Genomic DNA, 18,944 nt, shown 5'->3' with positions numbered 1-18,944 from the left:
GAATGCGCACCGAGAGCGAGCCCACCACTCTTTATATATCAGCCGCGCCATCGGAAGCTCGCACGTTGCACCGCGAACCCATCTCTTTTGCGTGCGACCTCGGGACCTCCGAGCCCCAAAGCGGATACCAACCGAGCCTCTAGCCTGGAATGGAAATCCCGCGAGCTGAAGAAGCGTTGGGCGAAGCAAAGACGTCCCATACGGCTCGCGAGGGGATCTCGTTAGAGTAAAGGGAAGCTTCGGGCACCCAGTAGCCGTTGCTTGCGGAAACATGTGTCAGGGCAGTTAGCGTCACTCCAGCGGGACGGTTCCAGGGCGTAGGTCGGAGAGGCTGCGCGAAGCTTGCTTTTGCTTGATGTGACACAGGAAAAGGACGTGATTCGTTTCAATGCGTGAAAGCAGACGAGGTGCCTAGTGCCGACGATGAGTGCAGTCCACAGGTCAGAAACGGGTCTTATCGACGTGCACTCGGATTGTAGAGGGCAGGTGCGACCCATGGCTTGAAGAGTGATAAATCGTTGGGTGGGTAAAGGGTGTAGAAAGTCTATATAAGATGTGAATGCGATAACCAAAGTCAAGGAAGTGCGCACTGCAGACAAAGTCTCCGCATCTTCTGCTCTTCATACATCGTGACGCACATCCGCGCGACGTCAGATCGCAATGTATTAGTCTATACACTGGCCAGCCTACCCTAGGAAATTTCCTTCTCTGGTAGCTCTTCCGTCACCGAACCCCCAGCAACGACTCGCACTGCTTCACTTAGCCTTCGACCACCCTTCGATAGCCTCATCGACATCAGCCCTGTACTTCTGTTGGCTCTCGCACTGCTCCAGAAAGACTTTGTACTTCGCCTCCAACAGCTTCTTCAACGTCTTGTCTGCCGTCGGCTTCACCATCTTCCCGGCTTTGCTGAGCCTGTCCATGATATCCCACAGCGGCTCGCTGTTGCCTTCTTTGTCTGTGCTCGCGGCTTTCGCTCCCAGCATGGCCGCACCATGAACCACTGCTGCGTGCACGTACCGCGGGATGAGAACAGGCACGTCGCATGCAGCAGCGATAAGCTGCATGAGAATATCGTTCTGGCACTGAGAGCCAGACATGAAGATCGAAGAGATGACGTGACCCGACTTGTTCATCGCAGAGACGATCTGGTGCGTTTGGAGCGCAATGAACTCCATAGTGGCGTAGTAGTACAGCGCCAGTCCATCCAAGCTCTTATCGGAACTCAGACCGATAACAGAGCCCTTCATATTAGGGTCTGCGACGGGGGACCGGTTTCCAAACAGGTCGCCGTAGAAGAAGAAGTGGCGACCTAGCCAGGAAATGTGCGGTGCACTCTCTTTCTCGGCCATCTCGCGAAGATGCTCGTTTAGGTAGTCATAGATGTTGGTGTTGAAGGTCTCGGCTACCGTCGCAGCTTCTTGGAAGGCGGGATGTGTCTCAATAACGTGCTTGAGGAGTTCACCTGTGGCGGATTGCCCACCTTCGGCCATCCAGTATCCTGGAAGCAGAACGTCGCGGTATGGACCCCAGACGCCGTTTACGAAGACAGGCTCACGGGACATGGCGAGGTGGCAGGTCGATGTTCCGGCTACGGCTGCAAGACGCGTGAAAGCTTGCGAGACGTCGTTCTTCGGGTGGCTCGAGTCGAGTGTGTCCTCGTCCAGCTTAACCTTCGCACCAACTGTGCCAATCCAGCCTGCGTAGGCATCGATGACGCCGCTACCTACTGCAATTCCCGGCTGAAGTCCCATGTCCGATGCTGCCTTCTCGCTCAGTGTACCGACCAGCTCGCCGGCCGTAAGGTAACGTCCGTTCTACCAACAGTCAGTCGGAGCATTCTGCCCACGGTAGAGTAGAACGTCACCACATTATCGACACCGCCCATGCGCTTGAAGTTATCTTCGCATAGGTCCTCGAGACCAATATCCTTGAGGAAATCCTCTTGCCAGCCTTTGACACTGCCGTCTACACCGACCGGGACGAAGCCTTGTTTGCACACCACGCTGCAGAAGCTGCGCGTCTCGCTTCCAGTCGCAATGTGAGTAAGCGCATCGGTCAAGTCGTAGAACTTGCAGCGGTCGAAGAGCTCCTTCGGCATATTGTTCTTGAGCCACAGCACTTTCGGAATTTCCATCTCAATGGACATCTTGCCTCCGACGTATCGAAGGAGGTTGTGGTTGGTCGCATTAATCTTGTTGGTCTCCTCCACCGGACGGTGATCGAGCCATAGAATAACGTTGCGATCGTTGCCGTCCTTGTTTTCGAAGTTGGGTCCGGTCACGCAGACAGGCTCATCCGTGTCGTGGGAGAAGACGGCGAGAGAGCAGGTAGCGTCGAAGCCAATGCCGCGGACGGTGCTGCGGTCAATGCCGTGCTGGTCGATTGCCCGGCGGACCGAGGAGCAGATGCAGTGCCAGATGTCTGTTGTCGATTGTTCCTGGCATTTTCTCAGCCTTGTTCTCCCACGCTGCCTCGTCGAGAAATATGCTGCATTAAGGGCGGCATACATAGTAACCAGTCTGTGGCTGCCACAGGCCAATGTTCTCCGATGCCAGTCCTACAATGTCACCCTGATCATTCATGATACAGGCTCTGGCGCTGCCTGTGCCCACATCGATGCCGATGTAGTGGTCAACGTGCGGATGAAGCTCATTGCGAGGATCGGTGGACAGCTGCCGCGACGGCTTTCTCAGAGGAAGTGAAGTAGCCATTTTGACGGTTTACCCGAGTGCAATTGAAAGGGAATTAGAGGTTGAGGGAGAAGAGAGCGAGGGAAAGCACGCTTCAAAGCTTAGGAAATAGTGTTGAGGAGAACAGCAAAGCTGTGGCTGCGGGATGAGCTCATCTCAGCTCCCAAAAACTTTAGCATGGTGGGGGGCGGGGCAGAGCTCCTGCTTAGTGAACCTGATAGTCAAGCAATTGGGCCAGGTCCGCTTTTCGTGGGATTGGCGCCTGAACGTGCCCGTAGCTCCTGGCGCAGCGCGGAGATCGTGAGCTTCGGCTCCACTGTTTTGGGGATCCCGACCTGCTGTTGGCGCTTTCGACAGCAGATCTTGCCGCGCAAAGCAACGATAGGATGCCTAGGCAGGAGTGCGCGGTGTCGGAACACACGGCAGGGACTCGGGTGGCGCGTGGAAGCTGGGCGTGGGCATGGATTTGGATGTGGGAAGGTCGCAGCAAAAAGAAAAGGCATAAGGATTCTTGTGCACGGCCACAATCGCTTAGGCTCTGTGGCTGGAGGTGCTGAAGTAGGGCTGAGGGCTTCTGGATCTCGAGTTGTTCAGCCGCCTTCTCAGGACCCAGCCGTAACACAGCCTTGTGTAAGCAATTCGCAGTAACCGTAGGGAATTATTTCCCATATAATCAGGGCGATACCAGATAGAAGCGAAGCGGGTGCTGGTGCTTGGAGAAGGACGAACGTGTAGTGATAGAGTTGGTTCGGCTGAACCTTACTCCGAAACCAAGCTCACCTTCCTCCGAAGCTTCCTCCAACAACAACCCCGAGGAGATCGAGCATCAAAACCCCCAACCCGGCCAAAATGCTGCTCTCCAAACTGCTCCTGCTGCCTGTTGCAGTCGCCTCCTCCGTCACAATCTACGTCCACTCGGTCCCACCCACCACCGGCACCGCCTCCATAATCCCCTCCCCCATTCCCCTCGCTCACATCGAATACGACACCTCAACCACCACGCCCACTGGCACCGTAACCTCCTACACACCACCCCACGGCTCATACTCCCCCGAGCACCTCCTGCGCATCGGCCTACACGACCCGAAATCCGGATCATGGCGCGGCGTGGTAACATCGGCTGCTAGTTTTGCGGACGAGTACAAGAAGAAGTTCGTGGTGCATGTAGATGAGAAGGGAGAACCGTATCATGTGGGATTCGGCACCAGCGCGAAGGGCCAGAGTGGAGAGGAGGTGGAGGTGGAGGTTGTGATAAGGGGAGTGGGCCCGAAGCCTGTGTTGAATAAGCCGATTGTGTTGAATGCGGAGGGGAAGTTGGACAGCAAGGAGCCAGAGAAGACGTTCTTGCAGAAGTGAGCCCTAACTCTACACACGCGTGTGTATGTATAGTCTAGGCATCGATGCTAACTGTCCACGCAGATACTGGTGGGCGATTGGGCTGTTCTTGCTCGTTCAACTTGTCGCGGGTGGAGGCGAGAAATAGGAACGACATTACACGCGATCGACAGTCTCGCAAACTTTCTAAGTCAGTGTTGCGGAGTCATCCCGAACAAGATGAACACTTGCGCCCGTCGCAGTACGATAAGCAAAGTGTTGTCATGGTGAAGAGTTCTATTTGATCAGTGCCGTGGGCATCAACAAGAGGACCCACAATGCGAATCAGTCGAATAGTCACTGTTCGCTCACGAATGACCGTGCTCACGGACTGCAGGAGCTTCGTCGGATTGCATGGTCTATTTTTCGAGGCTAGCCTAGCGCATACCGAATACCTATCAGCCCGCGTTGACCGCTATTTGAATCCTCATAACCGCATTACTCCGGGCTATGCATACTAAAGAACGATCCGCTCCTGCGCAGGACAAGTCAGTGTCCATATCCTCTACTCGCAAGTCTTTCGATTACCTCGACAGAGCCGGATCGTAGCCATTGAATCGTGAAAGGGTATCGTACTTGAATAACGAATGAACGCCGCTCTACGGCTCAATACCGCCTACGCGGACCTCGCGGAATGTCCCCTCGCCTATTCTCATTGAAGCCGTATCGTCCATCCTGGAAGCTACCAGCACGAGCCCCGCCATTCGTGTCTATGTCCATATCGTCGAAGGACGATTGCGCAGCGCGGCCTGTGGGTCGCTGGTGGGCGAGTGATGTGCCAGGGGGCGTCTTCAAGTATACATAGAGAAGTCTACCGTCAGCCTGTACTGATGTCAGTTGAGGGCACAAAGGCACATGGGCTTCTCACACAAACCTTCTTGTTGTTGAAGGTCGCAATAACATTGTCCGCGCCCTCCTTCGTTGCAAAGATGAGTTCGGCCATAACCGTGGGAGCGGCAGTGACCACCCGGCAGCTGAGCACTTCTCCTCCATGCGGAGCCACAACGGCCTCGATGTCGGCTGATGTTGTGCCCGGCGCGAAGTTGCTGGCGACGACGGTGTACGGACCTTGTCCGGTAGCGACACCTCTAATGTTGAATCCGGCCGAGTCGTTGGTGTCGTTGTTCCGCGCATTCCTGCTCACGACGGGTGCGAACTTGTCGAAGGTGCGTGTATTGCGGTCGATCAGCGAAGCCGAAGCGGTGCGGTTGAGTCGCTTGGGTGCTGGTCCATTGGGGTTGTTGAGCTTGTGCAGGTCGTGCTGCCATTTCCCGTCGATACTACCACCGGCTGGTTTCGCCGAAGACGAGCGCTTCTGGACACCACCACTGATGCGACTCGCAAGGCTCGGTTTCTGCGGGTTAGGACGGGCATTGGGGAGTGCGCCGGCGCCGGAGCCATTCGCTTTGCGCCCACGGCTGCCCAGGAAATCTTGCGCGAGAGCCTCCTTCTGCTTCTGGTCGCGAGTCTTCTTGACAAAATCGGCAAAGGATACGTTTCCTGCCATGGTGAACAGGGATGCTGTTGGGCTATCGAAAGAGGGTCGTGGTGGTGTGGGCAGGGAGAGATTTCGTGTGGGCCGGGGCACAGATGTTCTACGTGCTGGGGCGCGTCGACGGAGAAGGCGCACGGACCGCCGCCACGGAGCTCGCACTAGCGTCGTTTCGGCGTCGGGGAAACCCTCGCCGCGGGGCTAAAATTTCATCGTGAACTTTTCTCCTCCATCGCGTTTCAACGCCAATGCTGGTAAGTCGCAATTCCTCCTGTTCCTCTCCACCTTCCAGGATGAGCTTTCGTGTCGCCCCTATCATATTTACGATGGTGATTGACCCCCATGCCAAACGGGATTCTCTGATTTTTGCAGATTCGCACACTGTCTCGTCATTATCATGATATCGAGAAGGGAACACGCGCTGACCCACGTAGAAATAGAAGATGTACCACCTAGGCTCGCACGGCGACACAATCTCCTAAACCGCCGTTTAATCGTTCATCCGCCCGAATGAGTCTTCTCGGCGGTCTCGGTAGCTCGATGTCACCTCAGCGCAAGCTTCGCCGTTGCCGGCGTCGGTCTCCATAAGATTGATACAGCGCAGTCACTCTGAGGCGAACCTTAGACGCGTTAGGCTCTGTCGCGCTCTCAGGGTATCATCAGGTCAGTCATTCAAGCCCTACTCAATGGCCTTATAAGATGAGCAACCTTTTGTACGATCAAATACCGACCACACCGTGGGGATCCAACAGTTCGATTACCTGAAAAGCCTCATATTCGATCTTCGAGACGTTCCGCACTTGTACGCGATCATCGCTGAAACGTCATAGATCTAGGCATTGCGCCTCCACCTACAAGCAGCAAGGACTGCAACTACACTGGCCCCAGGTACGTGTATGGTGCCCTTTCCTTTCACCCGCAATGATGACGAAATTATATTCCATGCTAGCACTGAAGGGTTCTCCCCTGATGCTGGATAAAATATAACGCTTTTCATCTTTCGACTGATGCTACCCTTCACCTTCCGTTTGGACCCGTTTTGAGGCTCGACGCCCTGGCTGACCTCTGTTCAGCGGGACTTAGACGTCAGACACTTGGGCTCCCCGTCCTCGCTATATCTGCTCGTACATCACGTAAAAAAATTTTAAAAAAAATCTCGTCGCCGACGAATGCATTCAGGCACAGCTGGACGAAGAAGATCATACACGGTGTGGGAAAGGGTTTCCATGGCCTGTCATAATGGTCATTGCAACGAGTAGGGTTCAATCGTATTAAGCATCGTGAGACAACCAACATGCACACCTTGCCTGGGCAGAGCCTGATCCGTAGATACATATCAAGCCCAGTTCTTAATACCTGATGCAGTCGCCAATGAAGTTTTGCATATAGTCAATAAACGGATACATAAAAATGAGTGGTCTCTTTTGAGCGGGGTATATCTACAAAGTATGTACGTGCTTGTAAGCTACAAAGTGTTACCCAAAAATGTCTCTAGAACAGCGCTTCTCGCCTGACGGTACCTGCTCCACCACTTCACCCATCCCTCCTCTCAACATCGGCATCGGTGGACAGATCGCCCAGACTAGAGGACCCATCACGCCTCAGCATCGACCGCTCCTCTCCTGCGAAGCCCTCAGCCAGAATACCAGCCATCGTGCTCTTGCATCAGTCCGTCTACCCATCCAACTTCATCCCCTCCCCCACTTCCTCCAAGCTCCCATTGTCCCCACCATACTCCTTCGGCACCCCCGATCCCAACTCATCTGCCAGCTGGTTCCCATAACTCAGCACCGTAAACTTCTTGACCGTCTCCTTGGCCACAAAGAGCTTCATCGCTGCAAACAGCCAGCCCATAACAACGGGCACATTGACGAAGAATTTCCGTGATAGCGTCTCAGGGTAGTAGCGTCCGAGTATTTCAATGGTTTTCTTGCTAGACGCTTTGACGAGCGGGTCTTGCCGCAGGAAGGAGACGGACAGATAGTCGTGCACTTGGATGCCTTGGTAGGGGTCCGGACCTTCGCCGTAGTTGGGGATGGGAGCAGCGGCGGAGGGGAGCGCAAGGTGCTGGATGGAGCGTTCCATGAGGGCGACGCGCCAGCGGAGGAAGCTGGGTAGGTGTTAGCGGGCTTGTGCGGGTGGAAGGGCGGCTTCGTAAGGGGGACTTGTATCCGCCAGCTAGTATAAATGCGCGCCCACCGCCACGGTTCGCACGTGATATCGCCCAAGGCCGGGGATGGATAGATAGAAATACAACTCACCTCTCCAAATCGCCAAACGTCTTCCTATTATCCTTGACCTTCCCATAGACATTAAAAGTAACAACGTCCTTCTTATTCACGCTCTCCGGCACGCCCTCAACCTGCAAAATCCAGCCCAGCCCTTCAAACCGCTCCCGCGCAAACGTCTCTTGCGCAGCCTTCACGGGGTCAAACTCTTTCCGCCACTTCAACGTCTCGAGGAGCTGCTCTTTCGCCTTGGCGAGATCATTCGCGTTGGCGCGCAGGAACTTTTGCAGGATAAGCTTGGTGTGGAAGGGAGACGTTTTGGAGAGCGTGATGCCGTAGACTTCGGAGTGGGAGGCTTCTTTGACGAGCTCTTCGAAGGTGTTGTAGAACTGCGAGAGGGGGTGATCGGCAGGGGTTTCGGGCCAGATGGGTTCTCCTGAGGCTGGGGTAGGTTTTTGAGATGATGTTGAGGGGCTGGTTGATGCTGCGATGGGGGCGGATGCTATGGCAACGGCGGCGGTTGCTCCTTCGGTTTCCTTTTCTGAGACGTTCAGGTTCTTCATCTCTGCTGTTGGAGGCTCTTGGACTTTCTTCTCTTCGGCCTTCTCGGGAGCCGCTGCCGTTTCGGGTTGCTTTGCAGCAGGTTCAGATACGGAGTCGACAGTCACGACATCGACTTCTTCTGGTTTGGCTGCCATTCTGGAATGCACTATAGATGCGCTAGATGAATTTGTAGATGTATTGATGAAAAAATTCGCGCAAAAGTTGAGGTTGGGGAGCTTGCGCGTTTCGTGTGAGGCTGCCCCACCTATCAATCTCCGCGATAATCGCCGAGGGAACGGGACCAACACGTGCTGGCCCCGAGCGTCGAAGACGTGCATTTGGGTGTTCAATAATGTTCGAGCATCCATAGTCATACTAGGGAAAGGCGCGGGTGAATAGTGTGTGAAATTTACAGAATGGCAATCGATTACTAAAGTAACAATCCTCCTCATTAGACATGTTCGGTCGTTAAACAACATTATACACTCATTCGTACGCTCATAATAGGTGGTCTTGTTAGGCCTATTCATTGTCATCGGACGCCTTTCCCTTTTCTTCCCGTGGCAAAGCCGCTCTGTCAACCCATCCTTCGCCTCTTAAAACCCCCAGGCCCTTCCTCGCAACACCACTGTTGATGGACCGCGGAGACATTTCATAGAGGGCGTTTACTGTAGCCAGGCTCAGGACGAAGAGAAGTACATCTCCGTTCTTGATGCCTCGCCACCAGCCGCGCTTAACGCCGACCTTCCACAGGGAATCGATCGACATCCGCGCGGAGTACAAGAAGTTTCCGCGCCCATGCTTGCGCTCGAGAAAGGCCCACATGCCGCCCAAGAAGCCTCCAAGAAACCATCGCTGGGTTGGAAGAAAGTTTCGGGGGAAGATATGTTGGAAGAGGCAGATGGATCCCCAGCTTGTTCCAATGGCGCCTGAGATGAAGATGGACATGCGGAGGATGCTCTTCGCTAGCTTGTTAAGCGCGGCCACTGGAGAGTCAATGAAGGCTCTGTAACGCGTGATGCTGAGTGCTGTCAAGATTATGGCGAAGAAGCGGGCGACCTTCGGAAAAGCCTGGATCCAGTACGATACATATGTCCGCATACAAGAGGGGTCGTTGGGGTGGAGCAATGCGCAAGACAGATTCTTGATCGCTGGATGCGCGGGCGAGGTAATTGGCGAAATCTTAGTGAGCGTCCTTGGAAGCGTTTCGGATGCAGGAAAGAGTATGGGAGACGTGAATGGCGGCCAGCGCGACTTGGAGATCTGTGCAAGGCTGTCCACAATGTCGAAAGTACCCGGCCATGGCAGGCGTCCGGGATAATTGACGGGTCGCTTCTGAATATACTCTGGCGAATTATCCAGGATGAAGTTGCCGTAGGCGGCTGGGAAGCAATCGCGATCGAACACAAACGCATGGAGAAGCTGTCCGCAGGCCACGGGCATCAGCATCCACGATCCGAACCAAGACGGCCTATTGCGGAAATACCCTTGTTCTTCAAGATAGTTGTAGCAAAACTCCAATGCCCTCGTGAAGACGTATATCGCGATGGTGATGCGCAGCTGATCGCCAGGGCATACCGCCAGCAGGAAGCCTGCGATGCTTGACCCGATCGCGGGAGCAAGCCTTGAGGTCAACGACCGCGATATGCGGGGATTCCGCCGTCGGAAGGGCTTTGCATCCGGGGTAAGGAGGCTCTCGCGAAGGCGGGTGAAGAAGCGGCGCAGGAGTCGGTGGAAGAGGAGGATGAAGGACAGAGAACACGTCAAGCGGACGTTGGGGGACTTCCAAACGGGGAGTCGGTGCTGAGGCCTGCAACAGTATTAGCATGGCATAGTAATCGCAGCGCAATTGTTGCACCTTTTAGTAGTTCCTCGGGCCAGCAGCTTTTCAGCGACTAAGTCCCATGCCTTGAGCCCAGAGAAGGTCAAGACGGCCAGCCGCAACGAATCGCGGATGGCAGCGGCATTGTAGTCATCCGATCCTTTCGCAATCGCATCGTATCGTCGAGGCGCCAGTGTGCGCTTGCGCACAGCAGGAGCGCGGGAAAGGAGGTACTGATGGAGGAGCTTGTACTCTCGTGGGCTTATCGTGTAGCGGAGTGCGTTGCGCAGGACGGGGTCAATTCGTTCAGGCCTACCAGAGGGGGATGGCTCGGAGGCGCTCGAGGACGACATGATGGTTCGGTTGACTTATCGCGCCCACGACCATGCTGTTGCGTGCTGTTGTTGTGGTCACGACATTGGGAGAAGGCCAGTGACAACCATGATCCATGGAGCTGGCCATGACGTGCCTCGGTAACTCTGCGCTCCACGGAAACCGCACGTGCGCTGCCACTGTTCGACATGCACGCCCCAAGGTCACGTCCGCTCTTGAGTTAGGTTTTACGCGGCGAGCTACATCATATAGAGCGTTGTTCTCTTGGGACGACGAGTGTACGGCTCGCATAACAAACACGGACAGTGTACGGACAGTTGAATCGAACTATACATCATACAAAGTATACACATATCCATACAGGTACGCAATACAGACGCTACATACAAACAGGGTATCTCTAATCATGCCAAATATCGATGCAGACGTTCCATCATATCTTCGTACACCCCAGCCCATACCAGGAAACGGCAATATCTACGTTGAATATTATCAGTGCTACCGGAGCCTGCAACGTTCCTCTACCGACAATCTGCTCCACTTAACGCAATTTCGCCAACGACGGTGTCAATGTCTATGGAAACGAGAGTCGTGCCCTCTGGGGATTCGAAACGAAAGTCCGTTTGTCCAACTGAAATGTCCACGGTGATCTAACCACCACCTACTTCAACCGACAACGCGGGCGCTCATGGGAATCGGCTTCGGGTCATCGAGGGCGTCCATAGCCTGCAAGTTGGCCTCCTCGTCGGAGATTCGTGCACTCATGGGCTCGAGAACCGGGCTCGCGGAACGCGACATGTCCTGTTGCGGCACAGCGAGCTGAAGACCGTTTCTTTGAGGAAGTGGTGCAGGAAGGATTTCATCGCCGACGACCGAATCGCGCTTTCGGGGAAGCATCTGGCGGAAGCCGAGCTCGTTTGCGACCTTCTCAATGCTCTTGAAGTACTGCATGTGAGTCAGCCAGAGCCTTGAAGAGAAGGGGAAGGGATGAACGAACCTTCACATTCTTGACTCTTAGCTCAAGTGTAGCGTCCTCGTCGACGACTAACATGGGATGCGGATGCAGTTGAAGGCTCGAGAGGGTCCACATGTGATTGATGCCCTCTTCGATGCACTTCTGCAGGGCAAGGGCTTTGTGCGCCCCGGTGATGATAATCACCACTTCCCGTGCCTGGCGCTGGTCAGACAATGATGCCTGCCTCTGCAGGAGACACTTACATCCAACACCGTTTGGACCCCAACGGTCAGCGCCATCCGGGGCACTTGATCCAGATTATTCCCGAAGAACCTCGAGTTGGCGAGAATGGTATCGTAGGCAAGGGTCTTGACGCGAGTGCGCGACTTGAGACTAGACCCCGGCTCGTTGAAGGCGAGGTGTCCGTCGGGGCCAACGCCGCCCAGGAACAGCTCGATGCCGCCAACTCGCTTGATCTTCTCCTCGTATTCCTGGCATTCGGCCTCCAGGTCGGGCGCATTGCCGTTGAGGATGTTGATGTTCTCGGGCCGGACGTCTACGTGGGAGAAGAAATGCTTGTACATGAAGCTATGGTAGCTTTCGGGGTGTTCACGCGGGATCCCGACGTACTCGTCCTACAGCTGGTCAGCCACTGGTTCAAAGCCATGCTGCTGTGCCACACGGCCAAGCAAGGGAGCCGCGATTCCTGCAGGCCAATGCATCTTACCATATTGAAGGTAACCACATTGCGGAAAGAGATGTCGCCAGCTCTGTGCCGCTGGACCAGGTTCTGGTATACCAGGACGGGGCTGCTGCCGGTGGGCAAGCCCAGCACGAAGGGTCTCTCCGGCGTGGGATTGAAGGCTTTTATGCGTTCTGGGTCTCGCCGTTAGCTGAGGTCGGTGAGGAGGGAGGAGTGCAAGGGGGCTGCATATGCACCAATAATGTAGTCCGCGATGTACTTGGACGCGGTCTGCGGATCGTCTCTGATGATTAGACGCCTGCAAGCGGTAAGCGTGATGTCGGGAGCCGGGCCAGCGAAGGTGCATACATGTTTCGAGTATCGGGTGCAGTGTTCGGGTGTCTGGGTAGGGAGTCGGAGAGGCTTTGAAGGCTCGGCGCAGGCCAGGCACGAGCATTTATTCAAGAGGCACCAGATGCTTCACGTTCACGTCATTTTGCGGGGCCGGTCGCATGCTCGTTCTCAGTCAGGGTCCCTTTGTCAGAATGGGCGCGGCGGCGAATGGCGGACGCCAAATGCGACATGTTCTCCCCAAGCGCACGTCGATAGCCAGCCGTCGGGTCACGGCGGCACGGCGCTCCACGGCCACAGGTCAGACGAAGCTCTGATGCGGTGCGGTGGTAGGTGAAGGTGGTAGCACAAGACGCCAATCTGTGATACGCCTGCCGGCTTTCCACGGCCACGGCGCGCTGCCATGCTACGGCGACATGAGATGTCACGAGAGGGGGTCGAGGCTGGGTAGAGCCGACCGGGGGGGATAGCGATGCGGAGCTGGAGCAATCACGCTGCGCAAGGCGCTGACAAGCCGGCGGCGATGCGAGGATAGATACAGACTCGAGGTTGATGTTACATTCCCGGCAGAGCGTTACAGGCGTGGCCGTCGAGCTAAGGAGCTTATCGCAGCCCCAGCAGCGGCACACCCTCGCGCTCCACCGCGCTCCACCGCGCTCGTTGGCTGCCCTCGAGCAATCCACCCGAAAACCGCGAGCGCCTCCCGGCCAGCTGCAGCAGCGCACCCCGTTCGGGCGCGGGCGCGGTGGGTTGCAGGCCGCCGTGCGTTGGCGGCGTCGACCCGGAGCCAACGACTCCTCGACGCCCGCTATTTCGAGGCTGGTGGGCCCATATCACCGTGGCCCCCGGCTGTCGCGTGTGCGAGCTAGAGCGCCGCGTTATAGCCCGATACGGATAGCTCCCAGGAGGGTGAAGTGAATGCTGGACCCTGGCCGACAGATGCTTAAAATGGCCCTCGACCCACTCCGGCTCGCCCGCCTCCTTCACCTCCACTAACTACTCGCAAACGCGATCTGCAAGCATTTACCATCGCCGTGGAGTGGGCGCTCTCTTCCGCTTGATAAACCCCCAGCCCCCCCACCACAGGCCCCGACTGTGCCCATCGCAGACGACGCCCACAATGGCAACGCACGAGTCCAAGGACGCCTCGCACGAGGTCAACACCCCCGAGCACTCGGTCGCAGACCCCAACGGCGCCCTGGAGCTCCCCAACTCGTGGAAGTACAGGCGCGTCAGCCTCTTCGGCTACACGTTCCCCTGGTATGCCTCGCCGCCCACCCAGCTGGTCATCGTCTCCTTCGTCTGCTTCATGTGCCCGGGCATGTTCAACGCACTCAATGGCATGGGCGGAGGCGGCCAGATGGACGCCACCGCCAACAACCACGCGAACACGGCCCTGTATTCGACCTTCTCCGTCGTCGGCTTCTTCGCCGGAACCTTCACCAACAAGCTCGGTATCCGCACCGCTTTGTCCTTTGGCGGCATCGGCTACTCCGTCTACGTAGCCTCGTTCCTCTGCTACAATCACACCCACAATCTCGGCTTCACTACCTTCGCTGGCGCGCTTCTTGGTGTGTGCGCCGGTCTGCTGTGGTGCGCCCAGGGCGCCATTATGATGTCCTATCCCCCTGAGGCGTCCAAAGGCCGCTACATTTCATGGTTCTGGATGATTTTCAACCTGGGTGCTGTCATTGGCGGTCTGGTAAGTCACGCGCGCAAAAAGCTTGTGCTACAATGCGCCGCCCGTTTCAAACACTCGGCTAACCACATCTTCCAGATTCCGCTGGGCCAGAACATCCACACCACTACGCCGAAGCCCGTCACCGATGGCACCTACGTCGGATTTCTGGTCCTCACTCTCATCGGTGCCGCGCTTGCGTGGACACTCGTCGACGCCAAGGCCGTCATCCGTGACGATGGCTCCAAAGTGATTGTGATGAAGCACCCGTCGTGGAAGTCGGAGATCTTGGGTCTTTGGGAGACTTTCTTCACGGACCCTTACATCATCGCCCTGTTCCCCATGTTCCTCGCGTCCAACTGGTTTTACGCCTACCATTTCACCGAGATCAACGGCGCTTACTTCAACCTCCGTACCCGCGCCCTGAACAGCGTAGTCTACTACTCGATGCAGATCGTGGGCGCTTATGTCTTCGGCTTTGCCCTCGACTTCAAGGGCGTCCGCCGAACCACGCGTGCCAAGGCTGCCTGGGTCGCGCTCCTGGCTCTCATCATGATCGTTTGGGGCTGTGGTCTCAAATTCCAGAGGACCTATGACCGCGCCTGGGCGGAGGACGAGGCCAACGTCAAGAAAGACTGGTCGGATCCCGGATTTGCCGGGCCATTCGTTCTCTACATGTTCTATGGCTTCGCCGATGCCGCATGGCAAACCTGCGTCTACTGGTACGTAGCGAAGCTCAAGCAGAATCCTTGCGAAAGTACTAACTATTAGTAGGTTCATGGGTGCCTTGACAAACAACGGACGCAAGCTTGCCAACTTTGCTGGTTTCTACAAGGGAATCCAGTCGGCCGGTGGTGCCATCACCTGGGCTTTGGACGACAACAAGATTTCGTACATGAACATGTTTGCCTCCAACTGGGGTCTCCTGGCCGGAAGTCTCCTCGTTGGCCTGCCAGTGATCCTTTGGAAGGTCGAGGACAGCGTGTCGCTGGAGAAGGATATCAAGTTCACCGACGAGACCATCGATGAAGTCGCTGCGAAGACACACGTCGCCCGCGGCGGCAGCGTGGACGTTTCGGAGAAGGTTTGAGTGGATCGTGGAGATGTCGACGTGAAGAGAGGTGCTGCACGGTACATGCTTCTTTATGGATACCTTTTTTCCTGCTCTCTTCTTCCTGTAAATGTTTCGGCAGAGTTATGTCGCCTGGCTTAGCAGGACGGTCTGACGCTGAGATCCGTTTGCAGGTCTCTGCTCGATATCCCTTTCATTAATCTCTTGCATAGCCACGACGCGGAGTTTGGTGATCTGGTACGCTGCGGCAACTCGCCATTGCCACTGCCCAGGAGCCTTAAGTAGTCGAATGATAATGTTTGTCTGACGGGAAGTGCCAGTCATTCTACCATAGTACGGGCGCATTCTTGATTCGCTCGCATTCCGCGATGGAAGGTGGCACAGGAAGCTTGGGTGCCACACTGACGGCGCGGGTTTCATACCCCTGGTATTGTGTCAGACGGCAAATTGAGTGCTGGTAGTAGAACGAGCGTCAACAAAGCGCCATGCGGATTCGATAGTCCACGCACCTACCAGAAACCCAGCACATTCCGGTCGATTTATCGTAGACTGATAGATAGCGCTCCATTGTCCCTTCGTCTTCGTATTCCTGCGCGATAGTAAATGCCATGGCAGCATTCCAGTCCACCGAGCAGCCCCGCCTAGACCTCTGACATGTGAGACTGGCCGGCCGTATCGAGGGCGCAACTGCAACATGCAGCGGGCTGCCGAGCTGAGCGAGGGCGACTGCTACCTGGCGCGCGCGTGTCCAAAATGACAGCTTGCTCGTTCTCGAGTGCCCACGCACGGCAGCGAAACACAATGTTTCAGCGCATTCTGGCCACTCACCACCTCACGGGACATGGCAGATCTCGCCCCCAGATCAAGCATTGTCCCCGAGGGGGTGGGAGAGCTTGGCGGTTACACTGGCGTGGTACCAGTACGGCGCGGGGCAGCAGCGTCTCCGCATGCGGGCGGGACGTCTCTGCTGAGCGCGAGGCGGCGAGGCGTGCGCTCGATGGCCAGGCGGCTTGCAGGAGCACTTTGCAGCGGGTGACGGGGGTGGAAGCCAGCCGGCTGCGGCGTGCAGACGGCCGGCCCAATCTGGCCAAGCGCGATCTGGCTTGGCCGATCCCCGGGGCCGGCGGCGAGGCACGTGCTCTCCGTTCCCGCCAGCCCGCCCCGCGCAGCTCTCAGAACGGCCAATCTCGTCGGTGCGACTCTCTGATTGCCGTTGCACCTGGCCTGCTGGCCCAATGCTGCCAGACGGTCGAGAGGCGCCGCCGCACACCCGGCCACAATCTGGGTGAATCGCGCGCGCGGCAAAGCCCGCTGATGCGCTCCTATCGCGCCGCTTCCGGCTAGGGCGGCGCGCCCAATGCGGGCTAGCGCGCGAAACGAAGGTAACGGTAGCAATGGCGGTCGCGAAACATCCCCCAAGAAACTGCCACGCCCATTCGCCATCACCGCGCCCTGCGCAGTTCGCAATTCGTCCCTTCGCAGGCGTGCCTGGCTCGACGGCCGGCGGTCCTGTCCAGCGCTGCTCGCGGCCACACGCCCGCTCCCCAAGCCCCCCCCTCCCCCGGCGCGCTCCCACCCAGACCCCCGCAGCCACCCTTACGTTGCTCGCTGCCGTGCCTCAGCACCGCGCATTGCCCTCCACTCGCCGGAGCATTTTCCCTAGGTACGCTCTCTTAGCGGATACAACCCTCTCCTATATCCCCATAAGCCGTACAACCATGCCCAAGAGCCGTTTGCGACATCGCTCAACAAATGCCACCGGTCCGCCTGAAATCTCTGTGCATTGCGGTCCCTGCGTCCCGGAGATCCTCTTGCTGGCCGCTGCGGGCTTGATATACGCTTGCAAACGACCGTCCGCGCAGAACCTGGCCCCGCTGCCACCGTCATTAAAACCATCATCTGCCACCCCATGCCCGCGCTGCTGCTGAAACGCTTCAAAAGCCGCCGCATGACCCTCACTCCGGACTCTGACTGCGCCCGCGCCGCCAGTGACTCTCCCGCCACCGACCGCACCCGCTGCTGGTATATAAAACCCATGTTCGACTTTTGGCAGAGCCTGCTCGCGGCTCTGGAACGCATCGTCATGCTGCCCTCGCTCATCCACTCCGTGCTCCCATCACTCCCCTCTCGAAAGCGCGTACGAGATGCAGTGCGGACGTACGACCGGTCCATGGACGACTTGTTGCGGGAGATCCGGCGCCTGCTGGAAGCTCCACTCGAGCCTGCAAAGCTCCTGCAAATGTCCGGGAAGCTGCAGGAGCAGTTCGCACCAAAGCTCCAGGCGAGCGACATCTGCATGCTGCCTTCCTACAACCACAAGCTGCCCACCGGACTCGAGCAAGGCACCTATCTCGCATTGGACGTCGGCGGATCCACCTTCCGTGTTGCTGTCGTGGAATTGAGCGGCCACCAGCCCGGCGCCAAGAGCATGCGCATCGTAAACATGAAAAGTTACAAGATCGACAATCATGTTCGATACCTCCGGGGCAATGCCTTCTTCGACTGGATGGCCGAGAAGATCGAGACGGCAATCAAGGATCCCCAAGTGAAGAAGATCAATGGCACCCACAGCTTCCCCATGGGCCTGGCGTGGTCCTTCCCAGTTGAGTATGTGCAGCCGGCATTGAGCGCTCAGCTCCTATCATTGACTCCGCCTCCAGGCAAACTTCAATACGCAGTGGGAATCTGCTTGCGATGGGCAAAGGCTTTCGTGCAACCGAAGGCACTTTGGGGCAGGACCTCAGCGAGCTGATCATGGGCCCCTGCAGGAAGAGGGTGAGCACCAGTTCTAGTCCACCACCTTCACGCGTGACACTTACGTGATTCCAGAACCTGCCCGTCCGTTTAGAGTCAATAGTAAACGACTCTTCTGCCACCCTCCTGTCACGTGCGTATGAGGACCCGTCGACACGCTTCGCCGTGATCCTCGGAACCGGCTTTAACATCGCCGTGCACCTTCCGACTTCAGCACTTGCCACTTCCAAGTATAAGGGTTACCCCCAAAAGTGGATAGACGAAGCCAGCCACGTTCTCGTCAACACTGAGCTCAGCATGTTTGGCAAGAACGTCTTTCCTACTACGCGGTGGGACGATCAACTCAACGAAGCCCATGTCCGCCCCGACTTCCAGCCCTTCGAGCATATGATCAGCGGACGATATCTCGGGGAGCTTGTGCGACTCATTATTGTGGAGGCAGTGCGGACCGCAGGTTTATTCAGTGGCGAGATGCCCGACAAGCTGAGCGAGCCCTACTCCCTCGAGACCGGAACCATTGCGGCTATGGAGATGGACGAGTCGAAGAACCTGACCAACGCTGCTGCACTCTTCCAGTCAAAACACCCGCTTAGTAAACCACCCACCTACAACGACATGTACTTCATTCGTCACATCTCTCAGCTCGTGTCCCACCGCGCAGCTGCTTTCCTTGCCGCCGGTATCCACGCCCTCTGGACACTACGTACCACCTCCGAAGGCCTGACCCCAGCGCAAGCTGGAAAGCTCGCCATCGGTTGCAACGGTTCTGTCATCGAGAAGTACCCACTGTTCCGCCAACTGTGCCAGTCTCACCTCGACGAGTTAACCACTGCCTCCGGTGCCGAACCGAAATCGATATCTCTCGAAATCGCCATCGAATCAGCCATCTTCGGCGCCGCCGTTGCAGTATGCTGTCTCGAAGAGCAGTAGAGAGCAGTAATATGTGTTGTTGAAGTGTGCTGCCTTA

The 18,944-nt window shown here is 56.7% G+C and overlaps 9 protein-coding genes across 9 annotated transcripts; 3 read left to right on the top strand and 6 right to left on the bottom strand.

Annotated features, from left to right (window-relative positions):
* Nucleotides 1-755: 755 nt before the first annotated feature.
* BU26DRAFT_435191 (Pentulose kinase) lies at nucleotides 756-2,714 on the bottom strand (the record flags this gene model as incomplete). The annotated part of the gene is made up of 3 exons (XM_033824114.1): nucleotides 756-1,817; nucleotides 1,868-2,440; nucleotides 2,511-2,714. The coding sequence occupies 3 exons, from the start codon at nucleotides 2,712-2,714 to the stop codon at nucleotides 756-758; spliced, it is 1,839 nt and encodes a 612-aa protein (XP_033679027.1).
* A 592-nt stretch (nucleotides 2,715-3,306) lies between these two features.
* Nucleotides 3,307-4,513, top strand: BU26DRAFT_522745 (uncharacterized protein). Its single transcript, XM_033829859.1, has 2 exons — nucleotides 3,307-4,045; nucleotides 4,113-4,513. The coding sequence occupies exons 1-2, from the start codon at nucleotides 3,543-3,545 to the stop codon at nucleotides 4,174-4,176; spliced, it is 567 nt and encodes a 188-aa protein (XP_033679026.1). The 5' UTR covers nucleotides 3,307-3,542; the 3' UTR covers nucleotides 4,177-4,513.
* On the bottom strand, nucleotides 4,425-5,664 carry BU26DRAFT_522744 (uncharacterized protein). The gene is made up of 3 exons (XM_033829858.1): nucleotides 4,942-5,664; nucleotides 4,644-4,889; nucleotides 4,425-4,542 (listed from the first exon to the last, which is right to left on the bottom strand). The coding sequence occupies exons 1-2, from the start codon at nucleotides 5,572-5,574 to the stop codon at nucleotides 4,674-4,676; spliced, it is 849 nt and encodes a 282-aa protein (XP_033679025.1). The 5' UTR covers nucleotides 5,575-5,664; the 3' UTR covers nucleotides 4,425-4,542; nucleotides 4,644-4,673.
* A 1,431-nt stretch (nucleotides 5,665-7,095) lies between these two features.
* BU26DRAFT_522743 (CRAL/TRIO domain-containing protein) lies at nucleotides 7,096-8,516 on the bottom strand. The gene is made up of 2 exons (XM_033829857.1): nucleotides 7,821-8,516; nucleotides 7,096-7,669 (listed from the first exon to the last, which is right to left on the bottom strand). The coding sequence occupies exons 1-2, from the start codon at nucleotides 8,483-8,485 to the stop codon at nucleotides 7,234-7,236; spliced, it is 1,101 nt and encodes a 366-aa protein (XP_033679024.1). The 5' UTR covers nucleotides 8,486-8,516; the 3' UTR covers nucleotides 7,096-7,233.
* Nucleotides 8,517-8,748: 232 nt separating this feature from the next.
* BU26DRAFT_463935 (uncharacterized protein) lies at nucleotides 8,749-10,569 on the bottom strand. The gene is made up of 2 exons (XM_033825152.1): nucleotides 10,189-10,569; nucleotides 8,749-10,140 (listed from the first exon to the last, which is right to left on the bottom strand). The coding sequence occupies exons 1-2, from the start codon at nucleotides 10,503-10,505 to the stop codon at nucleotides 8,853-8,855; spliced, it is 1,605 nt and encodes a 534-aa protein (XP_033679023.1). The 5' UTR covers nucleotides 10,506-10,569; the 3' UTR covers nucleotides 8,749-8,852.
* A 240-nt stretch (nucleotides 10,570-10,809) lies between these two features.
* BU26DRAFT_522740 (glucosamine-6-phosphate isomerase) lies at nucleotides 10,810-12,536 on the bottom strand. Its single transcript, XM_033829856.1, has 6 exons — nucleotides 12,492-12,536; nucleotides 12,380-12,441; nucleotides 12,168-12,316; nucleotides 11,704-12,075; nucleotides 11,483-11,656; nucleotides 10,810-11,430 (listed from the first exon to the last, which is right to left on the bottom strand). Coding segments are annotated over exons 1-6 (1,038 nt in total). The 5' UTR covers nucleotides 12,494-12,536; the 3' UTR covers nucleotides 10,810-11,151.
* A 956-nt stretch (nucleotides 12,537-13,492) lies between these two features.
* On the top strand, nucleotides 13,493-15,294 carry BU26DRAFT_91699 (MFS general substrate transporter). Its single transcript, XM_033836491.1, has 3 exons — nucleotides 13,493-14,175; nucleotides 14,251-14,873; nucleotides 14,926-15,294. The coding sequence occupies exons 1-3, from the start codon at nucleotides 13,594-13,596 to the stop codon at nucleotides 15,239-15,241; spliced, it is 1,521 nt and encodes a 506-aa protein (XP_033679021.1). The 5' UTR covers nucleotides 13,493-13,593; the 3' UTR covers nucleotides 15,242-15,294.
* Nucleotides 15,295-16,123: 829 nt separating this feature from the next.
* On the bottom strand, nucleotides 16,124-16,666 carry BU26DRAFT_508979 (uncharacterized protein; the record flags this gene model as incomplete). The annotated part of the gene is made up of 1 exon (XM_033827121.1): nucleotides 16,124-16,666. One exon carries the CDS (start codon nucleotides 16,664-16,666, stop codon nucleotides 16,124-16,126), a length of 543 nt encoding a protein of 180 aa, XP_033679020.1.
* Nucleotides 16,667-16,765: 99 nt separating this feature from the next.
* BU26DRAFT_463925 (actin-like ATPase domain-containing protein) lies at nucleotides 16,766-18,944 on the top strand. The gene is made up of 3 exons (XM_033825151.1): nucleotides 16,766-17,830; nucleotides 17,884-17,998; nucleotides 18,053-18,944. The coding sequence occupies exons 1-3, from the start codon at nucleotides 17,133-17,135 to the stop codon at nucleotides 18,905-18,907; spliced, it is 1,668 nt and encodes a 555-aa protein (XP_033679019.1). The 5' UTR covers nucleotides 16,766-17,132; the 3' UTR covers nucleotides 18,908-18,944.

The sequence above is a fragment of the Trematosphaeria pertusa genome (genome assembly GCF_010094035.1).
Source record: "Trematosphaeria pertusa strain CBS 122368 unplaced genomic scaffold BU26scaffold_15, whole genome shotgun sequence".
Classification (NCBI taxonomy): Eukaryota; Fungi; Ascomycota; class Dothideomycetes; order Pleosporales; family Trematosphaeriaceae; genus Trematosphaeria; species Trematosphaeria pertusa.
The sequence above is the reverse complement of the archived record's forward strand: the minus strand, read 5'-3'. Positions and strand labels throughout refer to the sequence as shown.